The 16,316-nt window shown below is 55.5% G+C and overlaps 6 protein-coding genes across 6 annotated transcripts; 3 read left to right on the top strand and 3 right to left on the bottom strand.

The window, feature by feature from the left end:
- Window positions 1–713: 713 nt before the first annotated feature.
- PG986_014836 (short chain dehydrogenase) lies at window positions 714–1,544 on the bottom strand (the record flags this gene model as incomplete). Its single annotated transcript, XM_066851058.1, has 1 exon — window positions 714–1,544. The coding sequence occupies one exon, from the start codon at window positions 1,542–1,544 to the stop codon at window positions 714–716; it is 831 nt and encodes a 276-aa protein (XP_066693296.1).
- A 1,035-nt stretch (window positions 1,545–2,579) lies between these two features.
- Window positions 2,580–4,047, bottom strand: PG986_014835 (uncharacterized protein; the record flags this gene model as incomplete). Its single annotated transcript, XM_066851057.1, has 4 exons — window positions 2,580–3,652; window positions 3,676–3,824; window positions 3,888–3,921; window positions 3,975–4,047. 4 exons carry the CDS (start codon window positions 4,045–4,047, stop codon window positions 2,580–2,582), a joined length of 1,329 nt encoding a protein of 442 aa, XP_066693295.1.
- A 2,038-nt stretch (window positions 4,048–6,085) lies between these two features.
- On the top strand, window positions 6,086–9,019 carry PG986_014834 (transcriptional regulatory protein; the record flags this gene model as incomplete). Its single annotated transcript, XM_066851056.1, has 3 exons — window positions 6,086–6,276; window positions 6,567–6,591; window positions 6,653–9,019. The coding sequence occupies 3 exons, from the start codon at window positions 6,086–6,088 to the stop codon at window positions 9,017–9,019; spliced, it is 2,583 nt and encodes an 860-aa protein (XP_066693294.1).
- Window positions 9,020–9,172: 153 nt separating this feature from the next.
- On the bottom strand, window positions 9,173–10,195 carry PG986_014833 (alpha/beta-hydrolase; the record flags this gene model as incomplete). Its single annotated transcript, XM_066851055.1, has 3 exons — window positions 9,173–9,555; window positions 9,614–9,955; window positions 10,051–10,195. The coding sequence occupies 3 exons, from the start codon at window positions 10,193–10,195 to the stop codon at window positions 9,173–9,175; spliced, it is 870 nt and encodes a 289-aa protein (XP_066693293.1).
- A 2,870-nt stretch (window positions 10,196–13,065) lies between these two features.
- On the top strand, window positions 13,066–13,480 carry PG986_014832 (uncharacterized protein; the record flags this gene model as incomplete). The annotated part of the gene is made up of 2 exons (XM_066851054.1): window positions 13,066–13,222; window positions 13,314–13,480. The coding sequence occupies 2 exons, from the start codon at window positions 13,066–13,068 to the stop codon at window positions 13,478–13,480; spliced, it is 324 nt and encodes a 107-aa protein (XP_066693292.1).
- Window positions 13,481–14,145: 665 nt separating this feature from the next.
- PG986_014831 (uncharacterized protein) lies at window positions 14,146–14,688 on the top strand (the record flags this gene model as incomplete). The annotated part of the gene is made up of 1 exon (XM_066851053.1): window positions 14,146–14,688. The coding sequence occupies one exon, from the start codon at window positions 14,146–14,148 to the stop codon at window positions 14,686–14,688; it is 543 nt and encodes a 180-aa protein (XP_066693291.1).
- Between the last annotated feature and the right edge of the window lie 1,628 nt (window positions 14,689–16,316).

The following is a 16,316-nucleotide window of genomic DNA, read 5'->3' as shown; positions in this document are numbered from 1 at the left end:
GGATGTACCATGTAATGTATGGGAAACTCCGCACCATCATCCCTTCGTTCACCGTAACCGCCGTCGACTCCTTGTCCGTCCGTCGTCGTCTCGTGGCGAATGAAACTCACGCCATTCCCCACGAAAATGCGGACTCGGCTGTGCTGCGTTTCCAGCAAGAGTACCAAGTTGATGTAAGATAGATATGTACATTGGCCCGGGATCAGCAACCACCTACCCACTCTCCCCCTCTTTCGTCTCCTCCTCCGCATTATCTGTGCTGAGGATATCCGGGGTTGGGGTCTCTCCTTGGGACCACCTCTGTCGCGGCCAAGATGAGCCGGCATCGAGTAAAGCAGCCAGCCACCCACCCACCCGTAAAGCCCGCCCGGCCGGCTCAGGTTGGAGGGCAGGCAGGCTCCAGCGTCCGTGTATGTCCATACCCAGCATAGGGAAATGAATGTACACACGTGTACATGCAACGAATCGAGATCACCAACGCGAATGGAGCCCCTCATGCTGGTACTATGCTGATGCTTACTCCGCTATAAGACATGAAAATGGAGTACTAGTAGAAAGAGTACTGCATGTAAAGTGGCCTCGAAACGCCAAACACCACTGATCCTCGAGAGTCCGCTCGCTCGCTCGCTCGTATTTCGCTGCGCCTCGCTACTTCTCTCTCTCTCTCTCTCTCTCTCTCACTCTCTCTCTCTCACTCCTACCGATTTTAGATTTTACTGCAAATTGACAAACAGCCCCCCATCCACCAACAGCTGCGCCCCCGTCACGTACCCGCTCAGCTCCTCGCACGCCAAGAAGACGGCCGGGCCGGCCATGTCGCGGGGCTCGCCGGTGCGGCCGAGGGGGATGCGGCCCTCCATGTAGGCGCGCTTGGCGTCGTCGCTGAGGTCCGCGTCGTTGAGCTGGGTCCGGATGGTGCCGGGCAGCAGCGCGTTGCAGCGGATGCCGTGCTTGCCGAGCGCGACGGCGCAGCTCTGCATCAGCGACAGCACGCCCGCTTTTGTCGGGGTGTAGTGCGTCTGCTGGCCCCCGCCCACGATGGCCGAGATGCTCGAGACGCCGAGGATGCTGCTGCGCGAGGCGGGGTCCTGGTCGTGTTGGGCGGCCATTTGCCGCGCGGCGGCTTGGACGACGTAGAAGGCGCCGTCGAGGTTGGTCCGGACCGTGCGCGTGAAGAGGTCGGGCGTCAGGTCCAGGAACTCGGCGAACGTGCAGATGCCCGCGTTGGAGACGCAGATGTCGAGGCGGCCGAACTTGGCGACGGCGTGCTCGACCAGCTTCCGGCCCGTCTCCGGATCCGTGACGTCGCCGGGGAGGTGGTCGAGCTCGCCTATCGTCGCGCCTTCGGGAGTGCCCGCGGCTTGGAGGGACGCGGCCTCGGACAGCAGCGCGTCCAGGTGCGTCGAGTCCCGCGGCAGGTCCAGGTGGTTGACGACGACGTTGCAGCCTTGGCGCAGGTACTCGAGGGCGATGGCGCGGCCGATGCCCGTAGTACCGCCCGTGATGATGGCGGTCTTGCCGGCGAGGAGGTTCGTGGCGGGCATTTTGTCGGTCTTCTTAGAGTCTTCCCCTCTTGGTCTTTGATGACGTGACTGCTTATACTATGACTGCTTGCTTGCTTTTCCTTTTCGTTATTCCTTCCCTCGGCTGGCCAAGAAAGCCTGAAGTTGAGAAAGAGGAAGTAGAAGAGAGATGGACTGGTATGCAGAGCTCCCAGTAGACTACCGCACGAATGCTACCGGGCTCCGTGTCAATGAAGATGAGGAAGGACAGCGAAAAGTGGGTGAGTGATGATGGGAATATTGTAGAAGCTACTCTCTTTGTCCCTATAACACGCGGTAGGTGCGGACTGCTTAGCTCCGGGGAGGGAGTTGACCACCAAGGTGGCCGGGGGGTCACGTTGACGCGGCGAAGACAGCTTCAGGCGCTCAACCACGGCTCTGCAGATGGGCTCGGCTCACAATACTGTGACTTGGTTGGTGGTAGTGTCCTGGAGCCAGTCAATTTTGACTGCATAGAATCTGCACAGTACTGCACCGGCCTTCTCAAGGACAAAATATCTCGTCGTGCTCAAAGCAGACAACGTCCCGAGTCGCCGCGAGCAAGCTTCACGCTGCCCCGCGTTTCGGGTTAGTGGGAACCGAATGGAGGGGTCCTTGGATGGGCTGATGCTATGACGAAGTTGGTGGGGGCAGATGGGGGACTGAAAGTAAACAAATTCGCCGTAGATAGCTTGGAAAACGGACCTCAAGTATGGAATACGAGAATTGAGCACAATTGAACGGTCGATTGGGACGCAGGCACTCTATAAGTCCTAAGCGGGATCTGTACGACATGAACAGTAGAATTGTCTTGATTATGAGTGAGGTGTTCGCATTGGGAATTTGAGCGAATATACATGTCGCCATTAGCTGTGTAGCTACCGTACCTGAAATCCAGACTGGCTGGCTGTATTTTCGGACTAATATACATTATGCATGCTTCATGACCGTCATCTTCCGAGCTTCAGGTCCTCGGAACAAGAAGAGAGCTATCCCAGCATCAGAACTTGGCTTATAGCCCGTCATCATATCCCCAAACTATGTAGATGCAGACAGCGCGGCTTCGGTCTCAGTCGTCTCGGCAGGTTCCAACGCCCTCATGGGCGGTGGGTTAAGCAGGTAAGCAGACGAGATCAGTTTCGACCTCGCCGCAGGGTCGATCGTCAAGCCGAACCCGGGCTTGTCCAGGTCCGCCGACGTCAAGAAGCCCTTGGTCGGGATGGGCTCGTCCATGAAGAGGTCCCCAAAGACCGGGAGAACGCTCTTGCCGTCGGGCGAGTTGGCCAGGTACTCCTGGAAGGGCGTGTTGGGCTGCGATATGACAAAGTGGTAGCTGTACGGGCCGCTAGCGTGCGGCACCACGGGGATATCGTACGCCGCGGCGTGCGCGGCCACCTTGAGCAGCTCCGTCATGCCGCCGAGCCACATGACGTCGGGCTGGATGATGTCGAGGTTGCGGTTCTCGATGAGCTTGCGGAAGCCGTAGCGCGAGTACTCGTGCTCGCCCGTCGTGAACTTGACGGTCGGGTGCGCCCGCTTGATCTGCTCGAAGCCGTCCGTGTCGTCGGGCGTCAGGCACTCCTCCCACCAGTTGATGCGCAGGTCTTTGCACGCCTCCACGATCTCGATCGTGTACGACACGTTCAGGCTCATGTAGCAGTCCACCATGATGGGGAAGTCCGGGCCCACGCTCTCGCGGTGCTTGCGCAGGAAGGCGATGTTCTTCCGCAGGCCCTCGTGCCCGTCCGCAGGGCAGTAGGGGAGCGGCACCTTGGCGCCCCAGAAGCCCATGTCCTTGGCCGCGGTCGGCTCGGGGCCGGTGCAGTAGAAGTCGATCTTCTCGCGGGCGGCGCCGCCGATGAGCCGGTAGACGGGCTCGTTGCGCAGCTTGCCGAGCAGGTCCCAGATGGCCAGGTCAATGACGGAGATGACGGCGACGGGCAGGCCCTTGCGGCCGTAGAACATCGAGGCTCGGTACATCTGCTCAAACAGGAGATTTGTGTTGCGCGGGTCGGCGCCAATGAGGAAGCGCTCGAAATGCTGGTGGACTAGCCAGCACCCCGGCGGGCCTAAAGTCGTGACCAGGTGAATATCGACGGTACCGACCCGGGCTGCACAAGAGAACATCACTTACCACCGAACCCTGTGGCAAATCCTACAGTGCCATCAGTGGCTTCTATCTCTACCAGGAACGAGCCCAGGACGTTGATGCCCCAGCTTGTGCGAGATTTCTTGTACTGGTCCCAGATTGAGCATGGCGTAGAGATATCGGTGTCGATCAACCTATTGGCAGAAATCGTTAGAATAAGATCAAATGTATTGATCCAATGAGAGGGATATGCTCACCAATGCCCTCCCTTGACATTGTGATAATCGCCGCCTATATGGAGATCAGTACTGGATGGCCAGGAGCTACATGACTCTAGAACGCACCTGAACCAACACCTCCGATGATGAAGGTCCGAATGGCCTTGATAGTGGGGAAACTCCTCACCGAGGCAGACATGATGTGCGATAATTATGTGTAATTATGAAGTGTAATACCAAACCTGGCTGATGACGGATGTGATAAGATGCTTGAAACATGAACAGGTTGAGGGCGTTGCAAATACAAAAGCTTCGCCTCCACATCAGAGTCGATAGATAACTACAAGTCAAATCATTGAAGGTCATATAGCACGATATGTAGGCGGGAAATTGAAATTGTGCATGTAGTGAGTCGTTCCCGGCCATCACAAGTTCCGTGTGGCCGAACGAATGCACTTTCTTTGGGCAAGGCCGAGGTGACGTGCGGCTCGTGATCGGTTCGAGATGACCCGACCTCCTTTTACTGCTGGCACCTTGCTACTGCACTGGCTGGACCAATGGCCTCCTCTCCACCTCTCGGGAGGGCAGAATGGTCTACTGGCTGACTGGCGTAGGTCTACCTAAAGTTGCAATACATAGGGAGCAGTCCGGCTATTCGAGGGACCCCATAGTGGGCATCATCCGATTGTGAGATGCCAACCGATGAAAATAACAAACCAGTGAGTTTGCTATACCGATGCTGCATGCCCGAAGTTGGCAACTTGTGAGGTAGAGTTACCCAAAGGAAGAAATTGGGCCTGGTGAGAAATTGCCCGCAGTTGACATGGTGGTCGCAAATGACTTTGCTGCAGTTTATGAAGTTCAAATCCGACTACCGGTAGTAGATTGGTCAATCAGCTTCGAGATGTGGCACTGCACCTGCGCCTTGATAGGGCCTACAGAGCACATACTCAGTTGGCTGGCTACCTGCTGTCAATGGCGAGCAGCACCGCGTGATCCAGAGCCGAGTTTAGTCGTTAGCGACCATGTTGGTGCGTACCTGAATAAGAGAGCGGAACCGATATATACTTGCCCGTTTGACCCCGATGTGTCTACTCATGTTCCAATTGCTTCTCCTTGCACTGTTCTGTTTTTTATTTATTTATCTCAGTGCCCAAGTACATATTCATGTGATCGCCAATTATGGCGTTTCCTCTGCATGATGCAGACGTAGAGTAGAGGTGCTCGTGACACATGCTTGGAAAACAAGGATATTGCTTTTGTTCACCCCGCATTTTCATCGCGGGGAGTAGCTCCAAATCCATGCTCGCTCTTTTTTATCTGAGGGGGAGGCACGCCAGGTCAGATCTCAGCCCTTCATTCGAATGGAACTTAGAACCTGCCCTCATTCACTTCATCTTTAGGTATCATAATATCTGAGGAGTTTGATGGAGCTGTGAGTGACTCTACGTGATCATGAGACTCAGCGAACAGGAGTTTTGGAGAAATGCCCTCTGCGTTTCCCCACCCAGTAGGTAGGCAAATTTAGCGGGCTCCGGGCTGTACAACGTTTCCGTGCCAAGGGCCAGCCAATTTATTAATTGCCTTTGCATATTGGGATTCGCAAGTCTGACATGCATGCTGTGTGTACTGATGTAAGAAGCCATGATGAATGAGCATAGCATCCTGTATGCACGGCGGAACCTGACAACTGCCGGATGCTCCAGGGCCTATGAGGTCCATTCTCGGGGTTGGGCCTGGTACTTTTTGGGGTGACACCCGCACTACCTACACCACATACGATGCACTAACTAGCCGGTCGACACGAACACCTCTCTTCGTCCCCCAGGCTCCAGACCCCGAGACGGACACCAAAGCCGCTGCCCGCTGTGCCGCTGTCTGCCAGTCTTACATACCCTCTCTCCCCGCTCCCTCTTCCCCCAATTTGCCCCCAATAAAATTCCCCGGGGCCCAGAACCGCTCCATCTAATCATTACATTCTGCTCAACATTACCCCGAGCTGCTCACAAACCATCGGCCCATACCGTTCGCTTTTCGATAGTCAGTCGCGGGCTGTGCTTCTGAATGCGAGAGACTCAAACCGGGCTGGGAACATGCCGCTGCTTCATTATACCGAGAAGAGACCCTATCTTTGAGTCCGTCTACCGACCGAACTAGGCTATACTCCAGGGGGTGTATGTACCCTACATACTATATCGTCCTAGAGCGCACCGCCTTCGCATTCGAGAAGAAAGGCCATGCCGGCCGACAGCGGAACCCAGCCACACCATCTTGTCTCGCCGCCACTGCACCACCGCGATAAAGCAGAGGCCGAAAGCGACGATGGGAACGGCCTTCCCAGCGGGGACGATATAGATCCCGATGATGACCAGTATGAGGCCGAGTCTACCAGACCCGGCGGCAAACGCAAAAGGCCGCTCTCTGTCTCGTATGTTAGATTTCACTTTTGGTGTTCACAGGGGCCCGGATGGCCTCCTGGGTCGGGCCGGATAGTTCCGGTACATTGCCAGTCATGAGGGCCCCATGCTTTCTCATAAGACAAACGTCCCCAAGTTCACTAGTTTCGTTATCTCATTAGCTCTGGAATGAAAACTGTATTGAATATCCTCTATATGTCTTTTCGGATACCTCTTACAAGAATAGCACCAATAGATCGGGTGGCGGGCCGCATGTTCAAAACTAGAAGGGAATACCTACTAACATAAACTCTTTGCCAAGGTGTGAGCTATGCAAGCAGAGAAAGGTAAGGCAACTTGGCACTCTGCCTTCCTTTTCATGAATGCAGTTACTAAACAAGAGGACAGGTGAAATGTGACCGTGGGCAGCCGTCTTGCGGCTGGTGCAAGCGTAACTCGGTCTACTGCGAGTACCGAGAAAGGAAGAAACCCGGCTTGAGAGCGGGCTACGGCAGGGAGTTGGAGCAGCGGCTCGACAAGCTGGAGGAGATATTACGATCGCATTCGGAGATCTTGCAGAACTCGTATATCCACCATCAGCATCCTCCTGCGCCGCCGAGCGCTCCCAGTGTTCGGAACAGCAACGCGAGCGTGCCCAGTGACCATGGCACACCCAGAGATCCAGCGCCCATGTTCCGGCAGAACGAGACCCTTCGTACACCCCAGGCGGAAACGGCCTTGTTCCTTCAGAAGCCCTCGACCTACCCCGCCGTCACACAGAGTGTCGACTTCGGGATGCCGCCGCAGACCCCGTCGATGCATTCGGCGCACGACGGCTTCCAGCCTCCGCTGCATCTATCCGGCATATCGCCCACCAATCAAGTGTCTAGTATGCCGGTTAGCTCCTCGACACAAGATTACTACAGCAGCAGCCACTCGCTCCAATCACCTGGGTTGAGCGTAGCACAGAGTCAAACCCATCTCTCATCAGATCAGGACTTACCCCCTTATGACTTATTGTATGCCCTCGCAGATTTATACTTCAAACACATCAACACTTGGTGTCCAATACTGCACCGCAAAACAACACTTGACGCTTTATTTGGGCCATCGGCACTAGACGAGACGGATAGAATCTTGCTCCATGCTATTGTCGCGACGACCCTGCGATATTCCACAGACGCTCGGCTGACCGACGAGAGGAGACAGCATTATCACGATGTGTCCAAGAATAGAGTCTTGCTATACGGCTTAGAACACTCTTCTGTCAAGGTTCTCCAAGCGCTTGTAATTCTGGCACTGGACCTGTGCGGCAGTGGTAATGGTCCTCCGGGATGGAACATCATGGCTCTCATCACGCGATCCGTCGTGCAGCTGGGACTAGCCGTGGAGAGCAACTCGTTCTCGGTCTCCCCGAGCTTTTCGTCCATTTACACACTTCGTGCCATGCTTCTACCTGAGCCCCGAGAATTCGTGGAGGACGAGTCACGACGGAGACTATTCTGGATGATCTACCTGCTGGACCGCTATGCGACCATCGCGACGGCCTTCGAGTTCGCCTTGGATGACAAGGAAATCGATAGAACTCTCCCTTGTCGCGACGACCTATGGATGAAGAACCAGAAAGTGGATACGCGATGGTTCCAGACGCAGGACTACCCATCCGACCTGCCGGACCACGACACCAACCGGCCGGAGAACCTGGGGGCGTTCTCGTACTACATCGAGATCCTCGGAATCCTATCCAAGATCCACAAGTTCCTAAAGCAGCCCGTCGACATCAGCGCCCTGAGCGACGTAGAGCAGTGGCAGATGCGCTACAAGCAGCTCGACAACCTCGTCACCTCCTGGAAGTTCGGCCTCCCCGGCGACTTCGGCAACATGGCGAAGCTGTACCAGCCCAACTGCAGCAAGACCCTCAACTGCGCCTGGGTCATGCTCCACGCCACCTACCACACCGCCGTCATCCGCCTGCACTCCTCGGCCGCCTACCCGACCACGCGCTCCCCCATCTTCACCCCCTCCCTCATCGCGAGCCAGCACTGCCACGGCGCCGTCGAGAACATCGCCGCCCTCGGCGAGTTCGTCGTCCAGAACGGCCTGCTCAACAAGCTCGGCCCGCCCTTCGCCTTCACGCTCTGGGTCGCCGCCCGCCTGCTCCTCGTCCACGGCTCCACCGTCGAGCACAAGCTCTCGCCCCAGATCGCTTTCCTCGTCGACACCCTTCGCGACATGGGCCGCTACTGGCCCGTCGCGGCCCGCTACTGCGAGCTCCTGCAGCGCGTGCTGGATGAGCACGCCGATAGCGAGCGAGCGCTCGGCACGACGGGTGAACGGATCACGCCGTCTTCAGTTAAGATCCTTGCAGACATGCGGCGCACCGCGTTCGACTTGGATATCCTTATCAGCCGCCAGCCGCGCCATCCCGCCGGTGGCGGGGGTGGTGGTGCGCCGAGTCGGTTACCCAGTGTGACGCCAGCACGCACGCCGGCGCCAAACGAGCTCGAGTATCTCGACGTCTTTGATTTCTTCAACGTACCTCGCTTGCCGTTCAGCAGCGAGGCGACGCCCGCGAATGGGAGCCACCAGAGTGGCGGAGGCGTAAACGGCGGCGGGACAGAGATGAAGGCTGAGATGCCACCAACCCAGGGAGGACTGAATGTGACTAACGGTAGTAATGGAGGTGGGACGAGCGGTGGTGGTGTGTCAAACGAGTTTAATATCACCAATTTCATGGTGGATGCGAATAGCGACTGGCTATTTCGCCAATCATGACATATATAGGATGGGATAACATAAAGAAGATCATCAAACCAAGGCGGGGGTTACGGAACATCTATGACGAAATTCATGAGCATATACATACACACACACACACAATTTTGCAATGATATTGCAGTTGCTTCAGTGTCTTTTGACTTCGTACCTTTACCAGTAATAGGCTTTGTTCTGGACGTCCCCGAGCTCCCTCAAGCCCTTCAACGCTTCGCATGCATCCGCCCAAGCCGTATCGCCCTCGTAGAGCTGGCTCCGCAGATACGCCCACGTCATGCGCTGCACGGTGCCCAGCCGCTGCGGATCCGTGTCAGGCGTGCCGACGGCGTCCCAGCCGTCAACGCCCCCAAGACAGTGCAGCCCGCCCTTCAGGGTCAAGAGATCCTTGGGACCCGGCGCCAAAGTGTACGCATCCATATGAAACTCCGATCCCCTCGTCGTCAGGTGCATGCTCGTGCCACTATCGCCCGCGACGACGAGCGTGGGTGCATTGAGTTTCGTGAAGTCGGGCCCGTAAAAGGGTAAGATCTTCCGACCTGTCTGTGTCTAGGGGGCCAGCTCCCGTACCGGCCATCAGCACGCCAGCCTTGATACGGACGTCGCGTCCGCCGAATGTGTTCGTGGCCGTGCCGGGGAAACGGGGGTCAGTGTTGACGACCCCCATGAGCAAGTTGATGGTGGCTGCGCCGAACGAGTGTCCGACGATCCCGATCCTCTCCCGATCCAAGCGGCCAGGACGAAGACCGGGCACCGCGGCCTCGATCTCGTCGAGACGGTCGAGGATGGTCGTCAGGTCCCAGACGCCCGTCTTCCAGTGGTACTCATTCCCCTCCTCCGGTGTGGCTTTGGCAGGGTCGTAAAACTTGGAGCACAGAAACGTCGGCTGGATCACGGCGAAGCCGCGGCCCGCGAGGAAGTCGGCAAGGGCGCGTAACCCTCGTGGGACGAGAGGAAACTACTGGGGCCGAGGCCGTGGGCGAGCAGGACGATGGGCAAAGCAGGTCCGTCAGTAGCCGAGGGAGAAGGAGGACATGGGATGGAGACCCGCCTCTGCAAGGGCGCGGGGCGGTTGGGGATGCCATCGAGGACGATAGGGCTGTAGGAGAGGACGGGGGACGGGTCCGGGACGGGGATATTGGCCGCGAGGCCGAGCTGGGAGTGGTTTCCGAAGAACATGGTCAAGCAGTGGTGGTTCCCTGTCGAAAGAGGTCTTGTGTGTGATGAAAGGCCAAATGCCAAGAAGTCTTCGCCGATTCCTTCGCAGTGTCGCCTCTGAAATGGGTCTTTGCTGCTTGCAATCGCATCCAATTGCAAGTCAGCCCATTGATCTGTCTTGTCATTCCCATCATACTCCCTTTATACCAAAGAGGACTTGGAAGGAGCAGTCCACGGAAGCCATCATGATGCTATCGTAATTACTTACCTATCCCAAATCGCTTATGTGATGCGATGGTTGGACTGACCAATTCGGAGATCAGGTCTCCTTAACTCCAAACGAAGGATGCAGTAGAAGTAAGCAATCTCCCAGGCTTATCTCCAGGGCCCGGTCCTCAGACGCTTAATTGTGTGCTGGAAGCTGGAAACAGTGTCCATGGACATTCGTAAATGTGCGAGGCCGTATTCCAGCCACGGCTTACTAAGGAGGCTCAATCGCTAGTTCATATATGAACAATAGCCACTAGGGCGGCTCTGGTAGCATCCGGGCCAAATACCGAGTCACCTAACCCAGCAGATGATAGGCATCAAGCAAGCTTCGTCGGGGGAAATGGAAGGCTCAGTCAACTCACGAGTACCGTGAACAAATGACTTGCATCCTAGAAACCAACGTGAAGGTGGCAAAACCAAATGACGAATGCACAATTAAACGGAACCACCCATGAATATATAGGCATCCACTGAAGAAAGACAAGTAAATCCCGTTGCTTCTTCGTCATGTGGTGACTCTCGTCTTGTACCGGACACCGGGCGTGTTCGGCTCCGGTAGCCCAGGGTGTTCCGCAGCGGGCGGCCTCTCCCCGCATCAGTCCACTGGCAGGACAGGTGTCGTTTACCTATCCCACTGCTCATGCCGATAGACGATGAGTGGTTGTCTGGGGTGACCAAGAGTCGATTTGCATTGCCTGGCTGGGCCCCAACTGTTTTGTTTTGAGGTTGAGGGAGAAGATAGTGGAACATTCTCGGATTCGCCAAATCAATTGCATGTACGTAGCTGCGTAGGTTGGACAGAGGTCATACGAGAAGTCGTCAAAGCAAACAGGTTCCGGGGAGGAGATATCCATCAGGTTGCGGGCCGGAATAGCGGCATGCAATTAATAGTTCTGGGGGCGAGGTGATTGCTCTGGGGGCAATTGGGAGCCTGGGGGGGTCGTCGTCGTGGTCCAAGGACACTTGCAGACGAACAGCCATAGCGCTAGCTGGCCAATGGCACTTTTCCTTTCAGCTGGTGTGGTTGCTCAAAGCAGTGCCGATATCCGTGATCCTACAGATCTGCGAGAGCAATTGCATCTCGCACAGTACATAGGCTGGCAGATTAATTGGCTGGAGAAGGTGTTGTTTGCAGGCGAATCTGATGATTGCTTCATACCAGCAAGAAGCTATGATGGATCAATTGGCAGGCATTGGCAAGCATGGAGCGGCGACCGCTCCCTCAGCGCAATCTACGTAAGTAGACAATTACGTAGCATTGCTCTCGACAGGTACTACTACGCATGGAGGGGCAGTGGAGGGGCAGTGGAGGGGCACTTGGAGGGGCACTTGGCAGCAGGCTAAGCCGCACCTGACCAGTTTTAGTATGGGCGCTCAACCGGCTCCAGCAGGAAAAGGAGAGAGGCCAGAGAAGACAGATCTCCTGGACAGATCTGCACAAACACTCGGTGTGCATAGCATCAGACACGGCTGTTGCTAGGTTGATAGCAGCACATATATCCACCCGCAACTGGAGACCAGGCCATGAAGCTCAAGCTCTTGCTGACGTGTTTGCCGTTCGACTTGCCTCCTTGCTCGTGTCCGGCAGCATGGTAGTTAGTAGCATGGTAGTTAGTAGCATGGTAGCATGGTAGCATGGCCAACTTTGCCAGCATGGCCAGCACTGCACACTGAATGCAGGTGGTTCCCTAACCACATTGGAAGTAATATGGTCCCCCATTCCACAGTGCTGACTTGGCTTGGCACTAGGTACCCTGGGTATGCCTGGATACTTGCCAATAGCGGACAAGAATGGGCGGGCCAGGCCGCGCTAAAGCACCCGACCAATCACTAGAGCAAACGCCCGGACGCTGTTGGGTGCGCTGCTGCTTCTTCGGCCGGCGTCTCGCGTATCCTGTATGCATCCCTCCCTCTGGCCAACGTAACACCCGGATTGACTGCCCATCCATCCTCACTTCTCACTTGCAGCTTCTCATCCAATGCCTCGTCAATTGGCTTCAGCTCAACTTACTTGACACAGCTTCGCTCCCCGCCAGTGCCGCAGTGCCGAGAAAGACACGTATATCCTGGCTTGGCGGGAGGGGAACGCCATGCCCTGGCAAGCTGGAGTGAGCTCTGCTTTGCCTTCGATGCCCGCCGGTGGGGTCCCGTCTGTTTGATCCCTCGAATCGCCCCGCAGGGGTCTACATATGTACGGCGATGGGAATGGGGTCCAGTTTCTAAAAGGGTCCAAGGCATGATTCACGGCTGCTTCCTCTGCTTCCGTCTGGTTCTTTGGTCCATGCCGCTACACATGACAGGCGTCAAGACTAGGCACGCCTCCTTCATCATGGATGGCCATGGCCAGAAGCCTGGACCATGTCGATGAAACAAACCCCTCTCAGAAGAGAGGCAACCGGATACCAAGACTGAGGGGCAGTGATGCCATGCCTAGTAGTAGCCATGCCACTGTGCCACGATCCCCCTTTCGATGGGGAGCTGGTTCCTCCTCGGCATGCATATAAAGGTGCACCTCATCCTCTAGCTCTCTCCCCGACCCGGACTTCTCTCCTTGATCTTGCCATCCTCACAACAAACCATCTACCTCTTCCTAAACCAAACAACCAACACACTCCATCACCATGTCTTTCTTCGACACCGCCCGCGACATCCGTCTTGAGGACAACCACATGCTCCGCGCCACCCTCCAGCGCGTTGACGGCGAGTGGGTTGAGGCCGAGATCAACCTGAACGATCACATTGGCAACGACAACGGCCGCTTCTGCTGGGACAGCAACGGTATGTTCACACGATCCCTTCTTGCCCTCGTCTGATGACGTAGTGCGGGCTCGAGTCGGATACCTTCTTTTACTAACATCAACATCAACAGGCTTCTCCGAGTCCGCTGAGGGCACTTGGTGCTCCATCGAGGGTACCGGCCCCGTCTGCGTCCTGCGCGCCCGCCTCCGAAACGCTGAGGGCGAGTGGTGCGACCACGACCTCAACCTCTCCGAGCGCCTCGGCAACAACGACGGCCGCTTCGAGTGGGGTAAGTGACGGCAATCCAATGCATGACGTCGAGCAAAGCTGAGACCTATTTACTAACAATCAACTTTCCGCAGTCTAAACCTTCTCATACGAACCGTCTCTGGGCAGCTCTCTATGACCAGGTGTTTCCGATAGCATAGCATACCCTCGACATTCAATTGAAAAGATAACAAATCCACAAACAAAGGCCGAACTGAACACTTGAAAGTGACGTGATGACTGGTTGAGATAACTAAGAATAGATCGGTTTCTACTAGTAAATCGGTCGGTTCGCATCGTATGATTCGTAGCTGAGGCGTGTATGAACAATGACGTAATCTCGAATACACACCTACCAACCGCGTGGGATGGCTTATGGAACGTGTTCAGGCATTGAGCTGAACAGCAGGAAGGTGGAAGCCTGGAATGGCCCGGCGCGAGCACGACTCGCTGGTCGGAGCAGCTTGCTTGGGTAGCGGTCCCACACCGGAACCCGCCCTCCGATGCTCGGCGCCTTCGCCGGTGGAACGCCAAACATAACTTCGCCCGCACCCTTTTGTCATGACAGCCTTGCCGTCTCTTCCCCTCCCCTCATTGGCTAGAGAAAAAGCAGCATTGGACGACGGCCCATTCATCGAACCCCCAAACCGAACCACACTACGAACTGGAGTATCTTCATTCTTTTTCTCTTAGCCATGGCCACCAATACCGGTCTCCCTTCCTTCACGATTCGTGCCATCACGCCGTCGGAGACCCACAATCTTCGGCACCGCGTGCTCTGGCCCCACAAGCCGCTTGAGTACGTCCAGCTGGAGGAGGACGACCGAGGGCACCATTTCGGGATCTTCCTCGAGGACGCTTCGCCGCTGCTGCCGCCGAACCTGCAGCATCTGCAACAGCCGCAGCAAGAGGGAGAAGAGAAGAAAGACGATGGCTCCGTACCGACGGAGCCCGTGAGCATCATCTCCATGTTCTTCGCCGGCGACGAGGCGAACCCGAAGCAGGAGGCGCGGTTCCGCAAGTTCGCGACGGACCCGCAGTGGCAGGGCCGGGGCGTCGGGTCGGCGCTGCTGCGGTACGCGATTGTGTTTGCGGTCACGGAGGGGGCGGAGTCGGTGTGGTGCGATGCGCGGACGTCGGCGCTGGGGTTTTATCAGCGGTTCGGGATGGATCGGGAGGGGGAGGAGTTTTTTAAGGGGGAGGTGCCGTATTACAAGATGAGTCGGACGTTGCCCTAAGGTACTGGAGGGGGGTTAGAACCTGTTGGGTTGGAGAGGGGGTGGACGAGGACGACAATAGGAGTCTGGGGTCTCGGACGGATATTTCGCATATAGATCAGATGCGTCATCTGGCAGTTGGATAGTTGGCAGCAGAAGGGAGGGACACAATCGGAAAAGGTTGGCATCTACCTATATCAACATTAAGTACTGACAGTGAGATGAGATCAACTTTTACTTCTTGCCCCATTGCTCTCATCCGCGTTGCGAGGAAGAGAATTGATTACCCTTGGACCTTTTCCCAAGCACCGTTCAGTACGTCCAGTGCTTGGGGTTTGACCATGGTCGTGACGATGTATATCAACATTAACAAATAGAGTGCATACTTAGTTAGTCCCATTGCTGCCAGCTCTGAGTGTTCCTGGATGGTAGCAAGACCTAATCCTCGCCCAGCCAACACACGTAATACAGCAAAGGTCGTGTTGATCGACACGCTTTCATATATTTCTTTTTTTACACAAATCATTCTCATCTCCTGCATTTCATCTTGGCTTCACTGGACACCGCCACCGCCACCATCACCATTCTCCTTACCCCTATCTATCCCGGCCCCACCCAGCTTCGAAATGTGGCCATATGCTCCTCCGAGCGAGCAAGCGTTTCATTTCCTGCTCAATACGTGTGAGGTGAGGTATCGGAGCGTTTCTGGGAGTCGATCTCCGTTTCATTATGTTTACAAGATGCCTTCTGGGCAGCATATAAGTCATGATGACCAAGACGTGCCCCTATAGTGCTCGTGAAGACTTGATCGTAGTGTAGTGTAGCAAGCTTACTTTGGTTTATAAAAGGCATTTCAGGAGGATAGTGTGGCATGCTTGTTGGAAAATCATATCCATCCTGTCCAAATTGAGGCGAGTGACAGAAAAGGATTTTTTTTTTTAAAAAAAAAAGTCTAGTTCACGATCAGGCGCGGTTCGATATCCAAATTATTACCAAGAAAAGACAGACTGAATCACAATAACTGGGTTTTCTAAAAGTGTTCTGGAACGTCGTCGACTGCAAAAGCTCTGCTGTGGAAAGCGTTCAGTGTTGGTTTACATGTGGTGTGTGGTAATGATGTGTGTAAGTGTGCGTCGACTGACATCTCATATCTAAAGGTAGACAGGCAGGCGTGGTGGGAACGAACGTCGATGAGAAGGCCAAGAGATAAGGGAGGAGGCATCGAGCACAGAGGAAATATTAAAAGCAGATACACGAGGGGACGCGGTGATGGATGCAGAAAATTGTGAAAAATAAAATAAAAAATAAAATAGCAACTCGACAGCAGAGAAAAATGGCAAAAGCTCAACTGCAAGCTCATGGTTCGGTGTTCCGTCCCTGTGCCCTGGGGGGGAATCGAACCGGAGGTTGCAGCCTACGAAAACCCCCCTTCCCGGACGTCTCCGGTCCAGGGGATTTTTCTCCGAACAGACACCCGCTCGGCCAGAGGCGCAAGTTGGGGCCATTGCACTTGGGTGCGAGCGGGCCTGTGATAGAACGGGCAGTAATTAGGCATTATAACCCTTGGTTGCTGCTCATATGGTAGCTAGGTAGGTAGCTTGGTAGGTAGCCGGTAGGTACTGTAGCTAGGTGCTGCAGGTAGGGTTGCC

The sequence above is a fragment of the Apiospora aurea genome (assembly GCF_038362705.1).
Source record: "Apiospora aurea strain CBS 24483 chromosome Unknown utg000010l_segment0_segment0, whole genome shotgun sequence".
NCBI lineage: Eukaryota > Fungi > Ascomycota > Sordariomycetes > Amphisphaeriales > Apiosporaceae > Apiospora > Apiospora aurea.
This window is presented reverse-complemented; position numbering and strand designations above follow the sequence as displayed.